This window comes from Phascolarctos cinereus, unplaced genomic scaffold (genome assembly GCF_003287225.1).
Source record: "Phascolarctos cinereus isolate Bilbo 61053 unplaced genomic scaffold, phaCin_HiC Scaffold_3;HRSCAF=262, whole genome shotgun sequence".
NCBI lineage: Eukaryota > Metazoa > Chordata > Mammalia > Diprotodontia > Phascolarctidae > Phascolarctos > Phascolarctos cinereus.
In genome coordinates, this window is record NW_027555736.1 from 178,522,181 (window position 1) to 178,543,994 (window position 21,814).

The 21,814-nt window shown below is 37.5% G+C and overlaps 1 protein-coding gene across 4 annotated transcripts in view; it reads right to left on the reverse strand.

Moving 5' to 3' along the window:
- DPH6 (diphthamine biosynthesis 6) overlaps window positions 1-21,814 on the reverse strand; it is a 470,106-nt gene that overhangs the window by 55,626 nt on the left and 392,666 nt on the right. For all 4 annotated transcript variants that reach the window (XM_020993930.2, XM_020993810.2, XM_020993745.2 and 1 more), the window contains one exon: window positions 3,947-4,352. In XM_020993930.2, coding sequence (XP_020849589.1) covers window positions 3,947-4,352 — 406 coding nt within the window. The remainder of the gene's footprint in view (window positions 1-3,946; window positions 4,353-21,814) is intronic.

Genomic DNA, 21,814 nt, shown 5'->3' on the forward strand with positions numbered 1-21,814 from the left:
AAGGATATCTAGTGTGGATGTATATATAGCTCATCCCTATAAATTACAATTCCTGTCACCTTTTGAATGCAGATGACAAAAAAAGGCAAGAGGCAAAGGAAACAGCTTCATTTTTAAAAAGGCAATAAAATAAAAAGACTGCAGGCAAGAGAAGAAATATTTTCTATCCTTTGAGAACATCACTAAGGAGCCAGTGGAAAACATGACATTGGAATCAAACTAGGAATTTGTGTCAGAGGAAGTTGTATTTCCACAAACTCTAAGTTAGTCTACACATCAGATCAAGAGGCCACCCTATTTAGCTACAAACACTAATCAATAACATTATATATGTACATACATATACATACATACATACATATGTATGTGTATACACATGATGACTGGAAACTTTGGGTCAATTCGAGATCTGTCCATTTAAAAATATCATGATGAAGAATGAAACCCAAAGCAATCTTTTTCTGGTACTCTCATTCCTAGGTTCTCCATGATATGGGGTGAGGGTATGGAAAGATTTTATCTGCTTTACTCCCCTCCTACTAATTCCTTCCAACAGCTTCTCTCCACTGGCCAAGTAGTGATGTAACTGTGGGACAGTGAAGGTGATAGAAAGATGAGATGAGCTCTGGCTTTAGAATGACAAAAGTCAGAGAACAGAATAAAACAGAGGGGGAAGGCAGAATCACTATTCCACTGGCTTTCTTGGCTTTTCAAATGTCAGCTAATTGCTAGCTTACCCCTTTAGTTGGGAAGGACTCCTTAGGTAGCTGACACAGTTAAGCATAAGGTTCTATGTCTCACAATCGGTACAGGAGTCATATATTAATGGAACATTTAAACACGCTGTTTTCCATATTATTCCTGATAACTTCACTTCCTGATACTGAACCAGAGCATGGAAACTGGTTCATACTTTTAATATCTCATATGTGGTCACTCTGGAGAAGCAAATATCTTAAGTCACAAACTTTTTTGAAAAAGCTTGCCCGACATCAGCCATATCACCTTTCTGTATGTTTCAGCCAGAAATATGAATACTGCTCTTTTTCAAGTCTTCTTCACTAATAACTTAGTACTGCCTTTAAACTTAATGCCTATTGCCTTTTCACCAGAAAGTATGTCTCACTGATGATAATGATGATGGTCATTAGGGCCTCTGAGAGTTTTAAAAGGATCTAAGAATGAATGAATAAATAAAAACCATGATGACTCACTCTGCACCCAATGCCATTAGTACAACATAAGTTCAGCATGGTTCCTCCCATCCTCCACATAACTGTAGTATTTAAGCACTGCAAATTTCCTTTTGAACAAGACAAGCATAATTTATTCAAAGAATATTATAAGATCTGTGGAACATCATCGATCAAGCAGGCGAATTGCAAACAAATATATTTTATCAGGTTGCTTTTTCTCCCTAAAACAAGTCAGAGTAAAACAACAACATTCTGTCAGGCTATATGTTCATTCCTTCCTTCCTGAATTAGAAAAGCTTGTTTCTATGCCACATTTTCATTGCTTTCTGTTCTTGTGTTTCAAATCTATTAAACAATGTCAAGTTGAATTTCCTTCGAATACTGCTTCAGGTTAAGTGGGAGAAAACAAGACACTAGAATCTTAGAGAGATAATGTTTATGTCAGATAATTAATATAGATCAGTTGTTGTTTCACAAATATCCATGAACATGTGACAATGCCTTGTCCACATCCTTGCATGTGTGTGTGCGTGTGTGTGTGTGTGTGCATGTGTACACAGTATAGCACAGTAGATAGCCTGATTCCACTCAGAAAGAACTGAGTTCAAGTACAGTCTCTGACACATAGTGATTGTGTGACCCTGAGCAAGTCACTTAACATCTTAGTGCCCTTGGTGCCCTACTGATTTGCACTGGTTGAGAGGAAAGCAGCTAGATGGCTCAACAGATAGAGTGCTGGGCCTAGAATCAGGAAGATATGAGTTCAAATACAGCCTCAGATGCTTACTATGACCTCACAGTTGTATGACCCTGGGCAAGTCACTTAAACCTGTTCGCCTCAGTTACTCCTCTGTAAAATGAGCTAGAGAAGGAAATGGCAAACCACTCCAGTATTTTTGCCAAGAAAACCCCAAATGGAGGCAACAAACTGAACACAACTGAAGAGAATGAACAACAACAAAATTCATGGAGAGTTTTCTCACTGGCATTATCTTTGTCAAAATCACAGGTCTGACCTCTTTTTCCTTCTCTATTCCTCCCCTCCTTCCTCAACACGTATTCAGGTAAAAGAAATAAAATTACAATTATTTTAGAGATCAAGAAAGTAAAATCTGATCTTATACAGGCACTTATATTTAATATATCTCCTCCCATCCAAAACTGTCACAGGGTAGTACTTAAGTCTATTTTGGATTTTAGTTAACAAGATTATGCAAATTTGCAAAAGGTCTATGATTTCCTCAGACAGTATAGGAGGGAACTTCTGTTCACTTACAGCAGATGGCAACTGGTCTATACAGATAAGACTCCTTAAAGATAACTCCTAGGGAGTTGCCTGAACCAGTACAAAGCTAATGAATGTCAAAGATTGTATTTGAACCTCGATCTTAACTGATTTAAAGTCTAGCACCCTAGCCCACTATATCAGGGTGGTTCTAATAAACTAACAAAATGCTCAACTATGCCATATGCAAAAATCTCTAAACCACCCCCTTCAAAAAAAAAACACAAAACAAACTCATGCAAATTAAATATTGACATCATTGTATAGTTTCTGGTCTTTCCTTTGTGAATCTATTTCGAAGCTTCCAATGCCATACACAAAGAATCACCATCTGTGTATTATCCATTTGCAGTAGTGGTGACAAAGTAGAAAGGTACTGGACTAGTAATCAGAAAGCGTGGGCTCTAGATCAACTCTTTCTGATCTTTCCACGTAACCTTGTGAAAACTATCTAAGCTGTAATGGCTCTTCCGCTGGGGCTAATACTACCAGTCCTAATCTATTTCCTAGGGTTGTTGCGAGCTTCAAATGAGATAATGTATGTCAAAGTGTTTTGAAAAGTTTAAATTACAGGGCACGTCATTATTCTACCCAGATTTCCAATTCACAATGCACCAGTCATTGGATTTTGCCCTCCTAATTCAAAAATAAAGAATAAAACCTGTTTCAAACAAACTCAATATATTCAAATAAAATATTCAAACTCAATATATTCAAATTGGTACACAACAAATACATTAAGATGTGCTTCTACTCTTTACTTTAGGATTCTCTGCATTATCAAAGGATTCAAGGAGCAAGTTTCCCCTACAGCAGTTAAAATATAATTTGATTTACATAGTTTTTTAGGAACATACCTATTGTGACAAGAGTTACATACATAATGAAAAACTATGTTTGGGAGTTTGGTGTGAAGAAAGTTATATCTCCATAGGAACACTAGATGACATTGGAATGGAAAATTATGAATCCAGTTGGTCAACCTGTGCTTCTCACATGGAACTGGCTCTATGATAATTTTTTTTTTTTGTTACCATTTTCATTTGTGAAAATGTGAACTATCCTCTTTGGGGACAGGCAACTGCCATTTTTTAATTTTTAAATTTCCAGCACCTAGAACAGTATACATGTAGTAGATGCTAAAAAATGAGTTGAATTGAATTAAAATAAAAGATATGTCAGTTCATGCCATTTACTGGCTAAATGTACTGTCTCTTCTGCCTGTATAGCCTGTCAACAATAAAACATAACTTTTGGCTCAGAACTTTTGATCAAGTGGCCTTCCACAGATGGCCTTATAGGAAATATAAAACTTCTCTGCAGACCAATACTTTTGCCAAATAAATGTCAGTCTTCTACTCTGTGACATGTTCATTTTTTGTGATGATGCTGTATAGACTATGTGTTAAAGTTAAGCATTCATGCACACACAGCATCATTCACTCTCTTTTCCTAGTTACCATACCTGTACGCAGAGCTGTGATGTCGATGCTGTCTTTCTTATAGAAAGTCCTAAAGCATAGTGGCATCACCCTTTTGTCTCCAGATAGTCTCCCCATTGCCTGCAAGAACACAGCCACCAAATCTTGAAGAGCCTGGTTTAAATCAGGTAAAGAACCAGAGGATGACATCCATCTCAGGGAAATGGAGATGGAGGCACAGGAAGTAGAAATGGACTCGACAGCTTCACACTCAATTAGACAACCCTCAGACTTCTTCTCCAATACAAAATGCTTTCTTTGAAGTGGCTCATCCACCACTGCGATGACATGCCACTCAATTGCAGAATCTCTAGGAAGACGGGGAACTACCACAATTACCAGGATCCCACTAGTCTCACTGGTGATGCCACAGGTCTCATGGTCTTCTTCCTAAAAATGAATCAAAGTAGATGGAATCTCAGTTTTAGCATGGATGTGCCAAGTCTTCCAAAATTCTCTTAATAGAAGCAAAGGAATCTGAGACTACGTTGAAGCCAAGGGCCCATATTTAGTGTTTCTACTTTGCTGATTAGATAAATATTAGCTCATTCATTACATCAGTACACTCTGTAGCCTGGATGTCCATAATTAACAACAGTCACTAAAGTCCATCTACTACTCCCAAGAGCTACATATGAACGTGTCACTACTTCTTCATGCTTTAAGTGCAGGTAGGTGTTTGTATTTTGAATGGCTGGGATGTTTTTAATCCGTGATTTTTATTCAATTTTTTCTTTGTTTTCTAAAAGATTACCTAACTACTTTGCTAATATCTATATTTCAGAGGAGACAAGATTTCATGTGTAAACATTATGCATATTAACAACAAATCATATGTAAACATATAAACAGATACTTATATATACCAAAATGGCTTAATACATTCATGTGTATACCAATACGACTTAAGATTGCAATGTATTAATAGTGATTTGGTTTGTTGGATCATGTCTCTCACTGAGCAGCTGCCATTCCAGGTAATTACAAATTTGTCCACTTGCCAGAAATAACTATTTGCTCATCTTCTCTATTTTTGTCTTTCAGAAAGATTTTTGCTTTGCATTAAACATCATGACGATACCGTCTGGTGTCATTTATAGTGAGACTGTCATTATGGATATGGTTCAGTTCCTCTAGTAGTATATTAACTCCTTGGTTGTTGGACAGAGACCATATATTGAGAGTATTCATAGTCAAAGTAATATTAGTCAATGGTCAGAACAAAAAACAAAACAAAACTTAGTGGTACCTTCTGTTCCTTCTTCATATTTTGGTCAGCACCACTATGGAAGGGCATCCTATAGAACTGAAGACCATTTTGTACTTTTAACTGTTTGATGAGTTGCTATTGCCAACCCTACCTCTCCCTTTTTGGCTTAACAATCAGCACTTGGTGGCCTTAATCGATTTTCTATTTAGCTAGGTTTGTTCTAGCATGATAGAGACACCGTAGTCACTAGGACCATAGCTAAACTCTTTCAAATCCAGTAGGACTTCATGCAGCTTACCCTCAAGGGGGCGTAGCACTATTTTTGAAAACCCTGGGTCACTTCCACAACATGACCAAATAATTATATTTGCATGTATGATACTTTAGAGTTTATAAAGTGCTTTCACAAACATTATCTCATTTGGCAACATTGGTATTTATCCTGCAAAATGCACAGTCCTGGGTATACAAAGATAGTGCTATGGAACTACTGCCAATAAAGTCTGTACTTTAATTGTCTATTCCTCTCTCTTCTCTCCCAGTAATGATGGATTTGTGTTAGTCCATTCACATATCTGGTGGTATGTCTACTTGGAGGCTATCATCTGTGGCTTGGAGGAATAACAAAATGGACCAGATGGGGATCTGACTGACTAAGCTAACAGTAAACATAGAACCTTCAGTAGATATGTTCTTATTATTTTATGTTTGTATAAAAGAAATGTAAAATATAGTTGTTATTCTAAAGCCACGAAGAACTTGTTTAAGTTAAAAGAATCAACGCCTTTACATGTCTTGTAATTTACTGAGAAAACTCACAGGAAGATAAAAAAAATCCTTTACTAACTTAACTCCAATTATGGCACCACAATCTCTTTACTAATTTAGTCAGTTGGTTCCCACTTTTTTTGGTCAGATACACATTGATGGTATTTGTATTGAAAGCACTGGATGCATTCTTCTGAAAACAGAAGGCACTGTGTCTAAATAATAGGAAGAAATATCCTAAGTTCCACAGATCTAAAGTTAGTTGTAAGTGAGAAAGTTTTCTTGATAAACCTCAAAAATGTCCAACTTTATTAAGCCCTTCTTAAAAGTAGAAGCCAAATCTAGAAGACCCAGAAAAGGTTTTTGGTACTTGGGAGCTTTGCCGATTTTTTTTTTCCTGGTGAAAAAGACAACTGTAGTGATATTCCAATTGTGAGAAAAAAAATCATCTCATCATATGCATTTATATATAGCAGGTAATAACTTTCACTTAATCTCTTCTCCAAATGTGAAAAATTTTAAATATGAAATGAAATTTGAAGCATTTTACCTCAAGCAACATATCTGATTTCTCAGAGTGACATGCTCTATTATGCATGTTGAATACATGTGTTCCTCACAGAGAAAGTATGTTCCCATAATTTATTCCTCCAGAGTGTAAATAGACTTTGTATGTTTTTGGTAAAATGGTCACGAAAAGAGCTAGCTTTACCTATCCTAGTCTGCACACATGTACCTTAATTTAAACAGGTTTATATTTTCTCCTTTTCTGATGGCTTATGCTTCCCTTCCTATAACTATTCTTTTTCAGAACTCTGTTGGGTGTTTTCTTTTTTCTCAGAGATTACAAGTCTACTCGATATTTGTGACTTATATTTTCCTCTGCTTTGTGAGTATGGGTAATAGCTTTTTTGTATACCAATTTGCTTACACTGCAGTCTATACTGGGAATACTGCACATTGCCTGACCTTTGAATGGAAAAATAATAACAAGTTAAAACAGTCATTTTACCTCAAGTCGATAAGGCCATAACATTCACCCTGCTTTCAATTCACATGCTCAATTTTCATCCACTTACTCTCGACTTTGAGAGGAAGGAATAATGACAGGTTACAGGCACTTTATTTCAAAATTCACTCACAAAGTTATTGACAAGCATTTTTCACAGAAACAGCTCTTCTGCCTGACCCTCGCGAGCTGTTTACACGAAAAATGCACTTACTTGTAGATTAACTATAGTGGAACCTAATTCCATACCAAACATGTAGCAATTGCTTTAGCATCTCTGTTTTTGATATGGGAACAAAAAATAGGGATAATTGGCCTCAAATTGCAGTCACTTCAGTCATAATAAAATCTCACAGAGTACTGTTTGCTTTCAGTACTTTCATTAGGTAAGCTGGGGCTGTTATTAAGGTACCAACACATAAATGTTATATTAGCACTTAACAGAAGCATAGTATTCTCCTTCAGGAGATAAATTCTACCCTTGTCAATATAATTCTACACTGAGTGCTGTAAAAGAGTTTGAAAAGATGAAATACTGGAGCTTTGCACTAGGGGAAATAATAAAAAAACCACCTTGCTCATTCAGGCTTAAAGGCCACTTTGCTGGCCCCAGGTGCTGAGGTCCTGTTTAGAAAATAAGTGTAGAGACTCTCTCTCAGGTCAAATCAAACACTGAGATAAACTTTCCTCCATTGTTCTCCTTGGCCAAGGTTGTTAAATCAAATACTTTATATTTCTGCATGCCTTTAGCTGCTATTTTGTCTATGGGAAGAAAAACAAGGACCTTAAAGTTAAGATAAAGTGCGTTTTCAGACAACAAATGATAAGCGCTTAGAGGGAATGACTACATGTAGAATGTCACATAGCCCACTATTCTCAGAGAACACTAGGTTCTTCTAAAATTTGAGATACTGTGCACGGTGATGGAGCTGTTAAAGATTAGCTATATCTCCCAGTGCCTATTATTGTGCTTTTCAGAAACTTTTAAGACAACAAAGTCTTCAATTTACTCTCAAGAAAAGTGCTGTCATTCCTATAGTTGAGGGATTTTTATTCATTTAAAACACAAAAGAATGGGAGAAAAATCTACAGCTGTTTCCAGTATAATGCCCAACATTTTCACGTTCTTCTAACATCACTCATTCCCTCAATGACCTTTCTCACATCTCCCCAATAACATGGGGGCCTACAAATGGATCTATCTAAATTTGACTTCTCCACCAATATGCTGCCCAATTGCTGGAATATCCTTGGGGTTGGTTTAAGAATGGGGAATGCAGCCACGGATCTTCAGTCCTGACCTTCAGCCAGTGAAAGGTGATTTTAACAGCATTGAAACATATATGGAAAAGGGAAGTTCTGGAGAAAGTTCAGTTGAAGTGGATGGATGGTGGGGTGGCAAGAAGTTTTAGCAGGAGAAGATTCCTAGGAGATGGGTCAGATGAAGCAATATCCAGGATAATGGTCAGGTTGGTCTGTTGACATAAGGAAATTAGCACATTTATGGAATTGTAAGGCTTATATTAATTGAATTAATTAAAATATACTTAACTAAGACATCTAGGGATATAAGAGGGGTATAAGCAGTAAACCAGGATTGAAATTCCTGAATAACATAATGGGTAATACGGCACAATTCTTTCACTGCACCAGTTAGTTATTGGCAGGCAGATGCTATATGATATTTATGATAAATATAATCATTTTATAATATAATAGGAGTAGTCAAAGTGTATTTAGGGCTCAATCTTGCTTTGCCAGGAGATTAATGGTTAATTAGACTTCACTAGATGTTATCAATTATGTTGTACTGGGGATTCCTTTTTTGGGGACAGTTTAGACTAGATAGATTTTCTAGTCCTAGATGAAGTCCTTTCCTATTTTAAAATTCTGTGATTCTCTTTGTGTAGAGGTTTCTGATATCACACATATGGGTACTGCTCCCCTAAATACATATTAGAACATATCCAAGGTGACCATCTTGTCCAACTCTAATCCATGTCTTCCTGGAAACCCTCTATTGGAAAGATGAGACCAATCCAATACGCTGAGGATCCTCCTCTAATTCATTTGATATTCCTTGGATACTCTGGAGCACCAAGGTGATCTATCTATCCTGTGTTCTTACCGAATGGCTGGCCCACCTTTTTTGCTCATACAGCTCTCTGATGACAACCTTTACTCTGTCTTTCTTGAGCAATTCTTCCTTGGTAGTTTGTTATAGCCTACACATATCCAACATGTGTCTCTCCATTGCCTTTAAATTTGATTCTTCAGAAATTGTACTATTTCACAACTTTTATTCATATTGTATCACTGAGAGAATATATAAGTACTCCAACAGATCTATTATCTAATCAATGTGGATGTTCCTTCCAGTGGTGGGTAGTCATAATCCTTCCAATGGGCTAGGTACCTCCCTCTCTCTTGATATTGAATCCTGGAATGATGGCCCTCCTCATCTCTGCCTCCTTGCTTCCTCCAAGTTCCAGCTAAAATCCTACCTTTTTTTGGGGGGGGCTAGGCAATGGGGTTATGTGACTTGCCCAGGATCACACAGCTAGTAAGTGTTATGTGTCTGAGGCCGTAAAATCCTACCTTCTACAAGAAGCCTTTCCTAGTCCTCCTTAATGACAACACCTTTTCTTTGAGATTACCTCCAAGTAAGCCTGTATATATTTTCTGTTTGCATATAGTCATTTGCATGTAGTTTCCACCATTTGATTGTGAGCTCCTTGAGGTTAGGGGCTGTTCTGGCCTTTCTTTGTATCCCCAGCATTTAGCACAGAGCCTGGCACATAGTGCTTAACAAAATTAGGTAAAAGTAGTGATTTGACTTAACACAAGTCTAGCACATGAACTGCCCATCAGTTATTCTTCACTCTTTTTTTTTCATAAGTCGGCATTTATTTAAATTGAAAAACAGATTATGAAGGGATGGGGGGCACTTGGATAACAAAGTCCAAGATGGAGCCCTAGGGGAGAGGGAAGAAGTGGGGAGACAGGGAGACGAGAGCCTTTCCTCTGTGTCTGCTCTAGACAGGGTTGATCTTGATTTCTGAGCCTTGGTCCAGGGCACACAATGAAGCACACGATAAGATGAGGATCCAGGGGCTGCAGGTTTAAGAAACACCAAGGGGTGGCCAAAGTTACACATCCAACCAGAGGTGGGGGCTGGGATTTTCCTTGGATCAGCAACACCGTGTTCTTTTAGGAATTGAAGACTTCCAGTCTTGGTTGGAGAAGAACTTGGAGTTAGGCAGTTTTCCCATATGGCCCACCAAAATAATGTGGTTTAGGGGTTCAGGGGTCCTAGGACCCCAATATCGTGGGTCCTGACCAAAAGAATTTGACCCAAGACTTATTTCAGCCAAAGACAAGGTTTATTAGAACATCCATCATATTGGGCAGACTCTTAAGGAGTCTGAACATGAGTAAGCTAGATTATAAGAATCTGAGCCTATTTCTTCACTCTTGCCATGTGATCTGTCCATCTTTTATTTTGATTATACATTTTTTTTGATGACATCCTTTATTTCAATTCTGGAAGCAGCTGGTTGGTGCTAGGCCCGGAGTCAAGAAGGCTTGAATTCAAAATCAGCCTCAGACACTTACTGGCTGTGTGCCTCTGGGCATGTCACTTAAATTATCTGCCTCAGTTTCCTCAACTACAAAAGGGGGATAATAATTTATAGCACTTAGCTCACAGGACTGCTGTGAGGACCAAATGATGTAGTATATAAGAAGTATTTAGTACAATGCCTGACACATACTAGATGCTTAACAAATGATGTTCCCTTCTCTTCCTGAGGTTATACTTTCCATATGCCTATCAATTTCTTTCTGAGAGACGGTCATTTTTAACTCTTTGGAGACTGTGGAGTTCTATGACTCACAGCTATACAACACAGCAGAATACTGTATCTAAAAGATGGGACTTTGTTTCAGGGAGAAATGTAGGGTCATTAAATGAGCTTTGCATGCTCCCAAAGGCAGCCTAGACCACTCATGTCTCCACATTTAATTCTGGGTCCAACTCATGATGCAGTATATGGACAAGATATACACAGAGATGAGTGAATCCTATAGCTTTTCTCTTCTCTTCTCTCTCTCTTCATATATACATAATATATATATATATGTATATTATATATATATACACATATATATCACATATATATGTATATGTGCAAAATAATCTAACCAACAGGTGTCATTCATCCACTTCTGTTTTGCTGGGTGGATGATTAGGACAAACTTTTTTGGATGTTTAGGGATCTCATCTAGGAGTCTTTGCATTGTTTTGAAACTTGATGCAACCAGCAGTCATCCACAAGGAGGAATTTCTGAAGAACCTCACTATTTATAGGGAATCCCTCTTTAACTTGGATTCTGTGGTAGGTCTCCATTGGAGTTTGGCAAGCATATTTACCCCTGTTTTATGCCTTGCCTAGTATTAATTTTAAAAGGTCATTGAATAGCTATGTCTACTATATATTTCAAAGAAACTTGTGAAATCTTGATGTACACACTAGAGATCACTTGCTGAAAGATCAGGATTTTGCTCTGAGAAAACTAACAAAAGCAGAAATCTGGTGCTTTTTATAGTGAATAAACGAAATGGAATATTGTATTGCCTACATATTTAAGTAGGTTGTGTGATGGTAAAGATGTACTTTAATGTGGAATATTTCTTGCAAAAAGCCTATCTATTCCCTAATACCACAATCATAATGCCCTCAACATATAAGTAAAAAAAATATAGATGGGAAAATTAGGCCTATAGGTTAGTAGTTATTGATGCTGTCTCAATTGTACTTTTTTATATCAATGAGGTCCGAGGTTTTTTGTTGCCCTTGATCTCTTACTGTCTTTCAGATACCCTGTGAATCAATCCCTCAATGGCCTCACAAATGGGTTGCTTCCATTTTAGCTCTCCTCTAGGTTCACTTGTTCAAATCAAGTTGCTTTCTCCAACCTTGTTTCCCTTTTCTTCTACAGTGTAAATACATTCAGAACTGTGATTTTTGAGTCTAAATGGTAGTTTCACTGTTTGCGATGGTCAAAGATGGTGTTATAAAAATCTTTGCATATCTTTTTTATCTTTCTTCATTCTTCAATGTCCTAGGGATGTCTTTGTTTAGTTAGGTTTCTCAATACACTTTCTTTGCTTTACTCTACTACTTTATTTTATGAGGCAATATTGTACATAATCTTTCATTGTCCTTCTTTTTGAGATTTCATAAATGAATTAGATTCTAAACTTGTGTTTCCCTTAGTTGTCATAGCTCTTCACTTGGCAGGTGATTCAAGTGTCTGATGTTCATGGTGCTTTTTAGACTTTTATTCTTCTTGTTATCAGTCAATCAATATTAGTCAACGAATACACATTTACCAGTTACCATGTGCAAAGGACTAAGGTGCAGGGAATACAAAGACAATACAAAAATAAAAATGCCCTCAAGAAGTTTACATTCCATTTGTGCAGACAACATGTACATATGTATGCCAAATAAATACTGGGTAATTTTGTGGGGAGAAGGCATTAGTAACCATAGGGATCAGGAAAGGCGTCTTGTGAAAGACAGTGCTTGAGCTGAGCTTTGATGTAAACTAGGAATTCTAAGAGGTAGAAATGAGTAAGGAACACATTTTAGGCACTCTTTTGCATAAGCTGCCCTGCTCCCCTTCCCCCCAACCTCTCCATACTGCCCTGGGCACTGGGGGAAGCTTGTGCAAAGGAATGATATCAGGAGATAAAAATATCCTGTCAGGAACCACAAGAAGGGTAGTTTTGTTAGTTTGTTGCGTGTGTAAAGGGTAGTAATGTATAATAAGACTACAGAGGTAGCAAGTTGGAGCCAGGTTGTGAACATCCTTAAATGCCAAATGGAGAAGTTTATACTTAATCCAAGATGTGACAGTGAGCCAGTGGAATTAATTTATATGGAAGCACCATGTTCATATCTGTGTTTTAGGAAAATCCTTTGGCAGCTGAATGGAGGATGGATTAAAGAGGGAAGAGACTTGAACCTGGTGGACCAATGAGGAGGGTATGGCAATAGACTAGATGGGGAGTGGGAGTGATCAGGGTCTGAACTGGGGGGTGGCTGTGTGAGAAGACAGGGTATGGATGGGAGAGATGCTGTGGTATTCGAAATGAGAAGACTTTGTCACTGATGAGATATGTGGAGTGAATCACACTGAGGAGCTGGGGAGAACACTATAGTAGGCTGTGGACCTGGGTGACTAGAAGCATTGTGGTTCCCTTGATAGATAAAAGTCTGGAAGAGGGCTGAATTTAGGGGAAAGTAATGTGATGTTTTGAACATGTTAGGTTTGGGTTACCTATGGGATATTAAATTGAAAATGCTGAAAATGCAATTGGTGCAGGTCCAGAGCTCAGAATGAAGGTGAGGACAACTGAGTTACCATGGTATGGTAAGGACAATATATATCCTTTCTTCTATCCCTATTCTATTTGTTATTAATAACTTGCTTAAATAGGTTGGAGTTTAATTATAAATCACCTATTTCACCCATTTTTATTTTTTCTTCCAGTTTTCCACTAATTTTGATCTTTGCTCTAATAAGTTGCTATTGATTCAGGAATGACTCTAACATTAATAATGAGTCATTTCCTATCTGTTAAAAATATAATCAATATAATTTTTGTGATATTATTTGGTACTTGTCATGTAGAAATATTTTAAATTCTTTTTTGAAGAAAGCATCCATGTTGTATAGGTATGAGGCTTTTGTACAATTTGTATATTTTTGGCCTTTTTCATATCTCATTCCTAATCTATATGTTTCAAATATTTTCCACTATCCTTATCTATTTGTATCTTTGTACTGAAGTCACTGAGTATCAAAGTATATGCTGACAATTCAGTGCTTAACTGGGTTCTTCATAGAATTCCTCTACTTCTTCATTGAGTTTAATAGATATTGATACATGAATTATAAAAGACTCTGACACAGATGGTGCAGTGGATAGAACTCCAGGCCTGATGTCAGGTAGACCTGAGTTCAAATCCAACCCTGGACACTTCCTAGCTATGTGACCCTGGGAAAGTCACTTAGTCCTGTTTGTCTAAGTTTCCTCATTTGTAAAATGAGCTGGAGGAGGAAATGGCAAACTACTCCAGTACCTTTGCCAAGAAAACACAAAGTGGGTCGCAAAGAGTCAGATACGACGAAAAATGTCTGAACAACAATGATCTGTCATAAGTGTACATCCTATCCATCTTAACTACTTGTCTTGGATCATCCTGATTTTTTTTTTCAGGATATCTTGTTAAAAATATAAGGGGCAAATATGCCCTTTGAGTACTGAATAAGAATATTACAATGTATATGTTTCTATTCAAGTGATTTGGTTATGGTAATGAGAGTTACTTGTCTCGAAGCTATGTTCATAAGACTAAAATATTAGAGTGTCATTTGACAATTTATGCTATGACTATACCAACCTAGGAAATCACTGTTACTCAACTTTTCTCAGTGGGCTTAATTTTCACCTTCATTTTAATTTCATAAACTGAAGGACTGAATGTGCCTAGCAAGAGCTGGGCTTAGGAGAAAAGGGTGTTAAATTTCTATTCAAATTTCAAAGTCACAACCTGTAGTGGCACTATGCACTTCCAATCTTGAGATGTACCTAAAGAAGTTGATAAAAATCAACAAATATAGAAAAGGTGGTTCTGAAATGACACTTAAGATATATGCTCAAAATGAAAGCACTCTTACAGTGGCAGTGGGACGTAATGGACAGCATGTATTTCTTGAGGGGGGTACAGTATACTAGGCACTGGCAGTGACCCAGAAAAAAAAATCATCCCCTAAGAGCTTTTATCTTGCGAAAAAAAAGGATAATATAAGTACATGAGCAAATCTATTCAGGTTATTAATGAGGGAGCAGCTATTTTAATGTGACTCTTCTTTCTTCACTCTTGTTTACATGGCTGTGTGTTGCAGTAGTAGGAAATGAGTAAAGAGAGACCCATTCTTGGGCTATTTCCATCTTTCCTCATCACACAGCTGCTCCTGATGATGTAAAATTGGCATTAACAGGTAACTATGTACATTATCCTTGAATAGCCTGATTTTCTCTGCAAAAAGTTTGTCAGCATAATGAAGTAGAACTTTTCACAGGCATTTTTGTTAGCAATCAAATAAATTTGCCTTCCATTTGAAAAACAGCATGTCCCTCTTGCCTGTAGGATAAAATACAAACTCCTCTTTTTGGCAGAGAAAGCCCTTCATGAGAGGGATCCAGCCTACCTTTCCTAGCTTATCACATATTATTCTACACATTCTGTTTTCCAGCCAAATTAGTCGACTTGCTTGTCCCCATAAAAGATCTTCCACCCTCTGTCTCTGTGCCTTTGCCAAGGCTGTCCCCTCAGTCCAAATGTACTCTCACCTCACTTCCACCTTAGAACCCCATCTGCCTTGAGATCCTCTTACCATGTCACCTCCTACAAAGGGGTCCATCCTGATCCACCTTACCCCTTCTAGTGGCTAGTGGCTTCTCCCCACCCCAGAGATTACTTTGTATTTAATTTGCATATATCATGTATCACCTTAATTAATTAGCTTATGTGCTAAATGGAAGCTCCTTGAGAGCAGGGACTATTTTGGTTTTTGTCTTTGTACTTCAAGGGCCTAGAATAATAGCACACATGCTGTTGGCAATGAACAAATACTTTCTTGTTAATAAGTAAATGACGATTTCTTGCTAATGAGTGAGGGATGATTTCTTGCTAGTGAGCAAATGATGATGATAATGCTGTCCAGCATGTATGAGGATGATACTTTTTACTTCCATAAGTAGAGGACCTAGTGTTTGTGGTGGTGTTGTTGCTATTTAAAAAAAAAATTCTTTCCCAGGGATTTATCCATAATCTTTTGTCTGGTTTCTGTTATGATCAGGGTATGCATATGCAAGATGGTTGGTAAGCCTTAGGAATACAATCTGTAACTAATAATAGTTCTGTGATGGAAATGAATCTATGGACTTTGTTAGCTCCATTAGCACCATGTAAGTCAACTAATCTAACCAACATTAATAACTAGTATAATTTTCCCCAGTCTGAGTGCTATTGGATCTTGGTGTAGCACTGGGTCAGGCACCCCTTCCTTACTGCCTTAGATCCCCCAAAGGGAAAATGGATAAAATAAACTGACCTGTTGCTCATGGTTACTGTGAAGGAAAGAAATTAAAGGGATTATTACATATTTTACTAATATTAAAAATTCTTGTCATTTTCAAGTGGTTCTAGTTTTACTTTTATTTAATGCTAATGAAGTCTTCAAAGGCACTTTACCATTACATCTAGGAGACATAACAAATGCATTGTGGGCTTAAAAAAACCTTGAAGAATCACCAATTATTTATACCAATTTATAATGCTTGAGGAAATTCTTGGTAAATAGTGGATGACAATCTTTAAGATAATTAAATATAATGCAAGCCATAATGTTACGTACAAAATACTTCATAGATACAATATTATACTTTCCTGACAATATCCTTATAAAATGAGTAATTAAGGTAAGGGGCCCTAAAGATTTTTTTAAAAAATAGTATAGGAATTAAGCAAAATTTTCTGAAACATTAGCCTTTCTTTAAGACTCTTACGCATATACTATTGGAAAAGAAACTTAACTTTCAAGGTAAACAGTGGCTAGCATCAGTCCCTTAATTTGTATTTAAATATGTTATAGCTAAATTAATGCATTCCTTCAACCATGGAACTATGGCAGTAATTGGTCAAGAATTTAAAAAGAAAAAAGTATCTATTATTTCTCCTCCTTTAGTAAAATAATATAGGAATAGATTTTATTACTTATTATTTTATTAATAAATAGCATTTATTACAATGCTGACGATAGTAGCTCCTGCTGTGGTTGTACGCATTTGCGAAAGGGGAGGGGTGAGGGAGGGAGAGAGAGAGAGAGAGAGAGAGAGAGAGAGAGAGAGAGAGAGAGAGAGAGAGAGAGAGAGAGAAAGAGAGAGAGAGAGAGAGAGAGAGAGAGAGAGAGAGAGAGAGAGAGACAGAGACAGAGACTCTCCAGGTTTTCCACCTGAGCCTCAGTCATGGATCTGATATTAAGTAACCATTTTATTCATTATAGCATTTAATCTCCTTTGCTGACAGTTTTTAATTTTTAAGCAGCCCTACTTCACAAATCACACTCTCTTTCATGTGTTCTCCTAGCTGAGGAATTAATTTTGGAAGCAAAAAATCTAAACAGTAAGCATAATAAGAATGAAACAGGTTAAAGCTTATTAGCAGCAGGGAGCAGATGTAGCAAAACTCTGCCAGTTCCCCTACATTTCCTCCCCAGCAGGGACTTTCTATCAAGCTGTGAGTTAGTTCTATAGCACAATGCTTGGCTGCTGTTTCAGTAAATGCACCTTCCCTTGCTTCAAGTACAATACTAAAAATTCACTTTGATTTTTGATTTTTCTTTGCAATAATAATGTTTAAAACAGTTCCTGCAGAGCTAAATGTAAAGTAAAGCAATGAGAGCCGGATAATCAGTAGAGTATAAAAATATAATTGATAAGGAAATAATTACATACAGAAGAACCATTTTCACTTCTTAAAAAATGTGAACTTTATTCCTGCCAAACAAAGGTACTTGAATTTAGATAAAACCAGTAATGGCTCAAGTGAATTCCCTTCAATACCTTGCAATACACATCAGAGAATGGCAGAATAATCTGGGGGACAGATAAGGAAGCTGAGGTTAAATGACTTGCCCAGGGTCACACAGAGCTGGCCTTGGAGTCAGGAAAACCCGGGTTCAAGTCTTGATTCTAACACATAATGGCTGTATGACTCCAGGCAAGTCACTTAATATCTCAGAGCCTCAGTCAACTGTCCAAAGCATTAAGTTGCTGAGAGGGGTCAACCTGCATTAGTACAGGGAGCTTCCTCACTTAGGAGTTCCCCATATTGAAGAAATCACAGGTCTGGTCTCTATCTCTAATCCCAACACATCACTTAATCTACTGGTTTACTTCTGGGGGAAAAGAGAACCGATTAAAGACGTCCTATTAACCCACAGATGGAAAAGAAATGATTAGAGACTGTCAGGCTGAGGTTGGGATCAACTAAATTAAGGTGGCTGAATGTTGGAGAAGCTACCTTTATAATGACAGGTATATCAAAATTTAAGAAGCCACATTCTTTCCTAGAGATTAAAAGTTTCCTGATACTGAAGGTAACCCTAAATGACTTTCAATAGGGTGATACCTCAGCTCACATAAATTCACTTGCTCGATTGCCTATGATGGCCAGTCTTGGTGGCTGTAGCAGAACTCTAAATGTGAGATGAAAAATCATTGCGCCATTCACTTAGTGACTCCTGTACCATTAATGAAATCACAGCAGATGTGGACATAGCAGTTATAGCTATCTGCTTATTATCACTTTTACCTATTTTTTTCAAGGTATAGTTTATGAATTAATAGAACTGGCTATTGGCTAAATGAAATACAACAACCCTGAAATTGCTACGGGAGATGATGATGGGCCTTACTGGCTGCATTTGTGTAGAAGGTCAATTTTTTTTTTCTGCAAACCTTCATTTTTTACAACTATAAAGACAGGGGACGCAAATCACTAGCTACTTCCTTATGATACTCATGTTCAATTTATTAAAGGGTAACAAAGGAGAAAAGGAAATCAGAAACTTAAGAGTAAAAGGTGATCTATAGATGCAATTTGTAGAGTATTACAAATCAATAAATACACTTATTAAATGTATACTATGTGCAAGGCACTGGGCTAAGTGCTTGGGTGATGCAAAAAAAAATATAAAATGTGGCTCCAACTCTCAAAAAATGATCAATATGCATCATGCTTCCTTAACATGTAAACTTTAAGAAAGCAGGGGCTATATTTTATATGTTTTCCTTATTGTACCTAGCATACTGACATGTTGATGAATTTTCAAAGATGTCAGTTAGGGAGGCAACATTTGCAGTGCTGAGGGGCACAGAGTGACACCACTGACAATCCAAGTCCCTAGATGTTATGGAGATCTTGTTACGTGAGAAGACTATGGAATCTTGGTGACCAGTAGAGAGTTGTGCCTGACAGCTCACTTCAGTCATAAAATAAAAGATCATGGAAAAGAGGGTGAATTGACAAATATAAAAGTCACATCTAGATATACATAAATATTCCTACAAATACTCTTCTTTGTGGTAAAGATTTTTATACTTCAAAGAGCAACTCTTGAGTTGCCAGAGCCACTAAAGATGGTAAAAATCTATTCAGTCAGCCAGCATTTATTTAAGCACCCGCTATGTACAAGGTACCGTCTAAGCACTGGAGATACAAAGGTGGGCAAAAGCCAGACCCTGCCTTCCAGGAGCTCACAGTGTAATGAGGGAGAAAACAGGAAAACGACTTTGTACAAACAAGATAAAGACAGGCTGGATCAAAGACAATCAATGGAGGTGAAGGCTATTAGCATTAATGGGGTATCAAGCAAGGACTCCTAAAAAGGGTGAGATTTTAGCTTGGGCTTAAAAGAAGCCAAGGAAGACAGGAGGCAGAAATGAGGAGGGAGAGAATCCTGGATATGGAGGATCACCAGTGAAAATGCTAAAAGATGGAGCGGCTTGTGAGAGGAGCAACAAGGAGGCCGATGTCACTGGACTGAAGAGTGTGTGGGGGCAAGTAAGGGAAGACTGGAAAGGGCGGAGAAGGTTATGAAGGGCTTTCAAAGCTAAACAGAAGTGATAGGGAGCCAATGGCATTTATAGAATGGGGGAAGGCATAGTCAGACTTGTACTTTAGGAAGATCAATTTGACAGGTGAGTATAGGATACACTGCAGTGGGGAGAGACTTGAGGCAGGGAGACAAACCAGAAGGCTACAGCAATAGTCCAGCCATGAGGTGATGAATAACTCTACCAACGTGGTGGTAGTGTAAGAAGAGAGAAGTGGGTGTATATAAATTGTGCTGTGAAGGCAAAATCGACAGAACTTGGCAACAGAATGTGTATGGGAGGTGGTGACAGAGAATGAGGAGTTGAGAGTCTGAGTGAGGGGGAGGATGGTGGTACTCTTGACAGTAACAGGAACATTTGGAAAAGGGAATAGTTTTTAGGGAAAGAGAATGAATTTACTTTTGGACTTATTGAGTTTAAGATCTCTATGGGACATGCAATTTGAGATGTTCAATAAGCAATTGGAGGTGCAAGAGTAGAAGTCAGGAGAGAGGTTAGGGATGGATAAGTAGATTTGAGAATCATCAGCATAGAGATGATAATGAAATCCATGGGAATTGATAAGATCACCAAGTGAAGTAGCATATGGAAAGAGAAGAGAAGAGAAGAGAAGATGGTCCAGGATAGAGCCCTATAAGACATGTACTATTAGAGAGCATGACTTGGATGAAGATCCAGCAAAGAAGACTGCGAAGGAGTGGCCAGAGAGGTAGGAGAAGAACCAGGCTAGAGTAGTATCATGGAAACCTAGGGATAAAAGAGTATCAAGAAGAAGAGGGTGAGCTATAGTGTCAAAGGCTGCAGACAGGTCAAGATGGATGAGGACTGAGGAAAGACCATTATATTTGGAAATTAAGAAATTGTTTTCTATTCAGAATAGAAAATACAGAGCGTTTAAGTAGAGAAGGAAGGAGGTACTACATAGATGCCCACAAAGCAAGAGAACTGAAGAAATGGAACATTTCAGAACTATTACTACCATTAACATTATCTTCCAGAAGAAAGACAAGAGGATGTCTATGGCAACTATTATGCATCTCTTGGCTCTCTAATGTTGACAAAGAAACTTCACAGGATTTTGCTGTACTGGCTCCCAACATTACAATGTGATTTTATTCACAATGTAGTATAAGGGACACACTGTTTGCTATATAATATCTGCATAATCTTGAAGACTGTAGAGAAAAATCAATAGAAATTATCAACTATATTTATGGACTTCATAAATGAAGTCCATAACTGAATTCAAGTAGACCTGTAGAGTCTATGGCTAAGTGTCTAGACACAAGAGCAAGGTTAGAATAGGCTATTTTACAGACAACAAAGGCATATGAGTTTGAACGTAGGTCTTAAATTGGGACAGTTCTGGTGGTCATCTATGAAGCCTATATAGCAGTCAGGCATACAGGCAGGGATTATACAATAGGATTTGTTCATTCCAAATTGGGGGGGGGCAGAGGTGGGGTGAAGCAACACTTTAAGGCAAACATTCTTAACTTTTTTGTGTGTGATGAATTCCTTTGGCAGTCTGGTGAAACCTATAGATGCCTTTTCTGAATAATGTTTTTTAAATAATTAAAAGAAATGCTAAATTTTATTTTGAGATTAGGGAAAATACAGATGTAATTTTTTCCCCTATCCAATTTCATAGATTCTGGTGGTCTTTGGACTGAGGTTAAGAAGCCCTGCTTTAAGGCTTCAGAGATGTACATACTTGAGCATAAGTGTTGATTGCTGGGAAATGAGAAGAGGTGATAGACTAGTCTGTAAGTAATGCAAGGGATAATTTTTTCTTTTAAAACAAAAACTGAGGATCAATCACACATCTAAACTATCTTTCAGATAGTTTCTCCTGTGAATTTAAGAAAAACTTCATGTTTATTCAGTGGAGAAGGGACTCAAAGCTATGAAATTTCAAAGTTGAAAAATACCTTAGCTATCAAAGGATTTAGCACTATAAGAGACCTTAGGGATCATTTCTCCAACCCCCTAATTTTACAGGTAAGGAAACTGAGGCCCAGAGAAGAAAAGTGACTCACCTAATTTTTACAAAAGTAATATATGTTCTAGAGCTAGGATTCAAATTCAGATTCTCTGAAACTAAATCC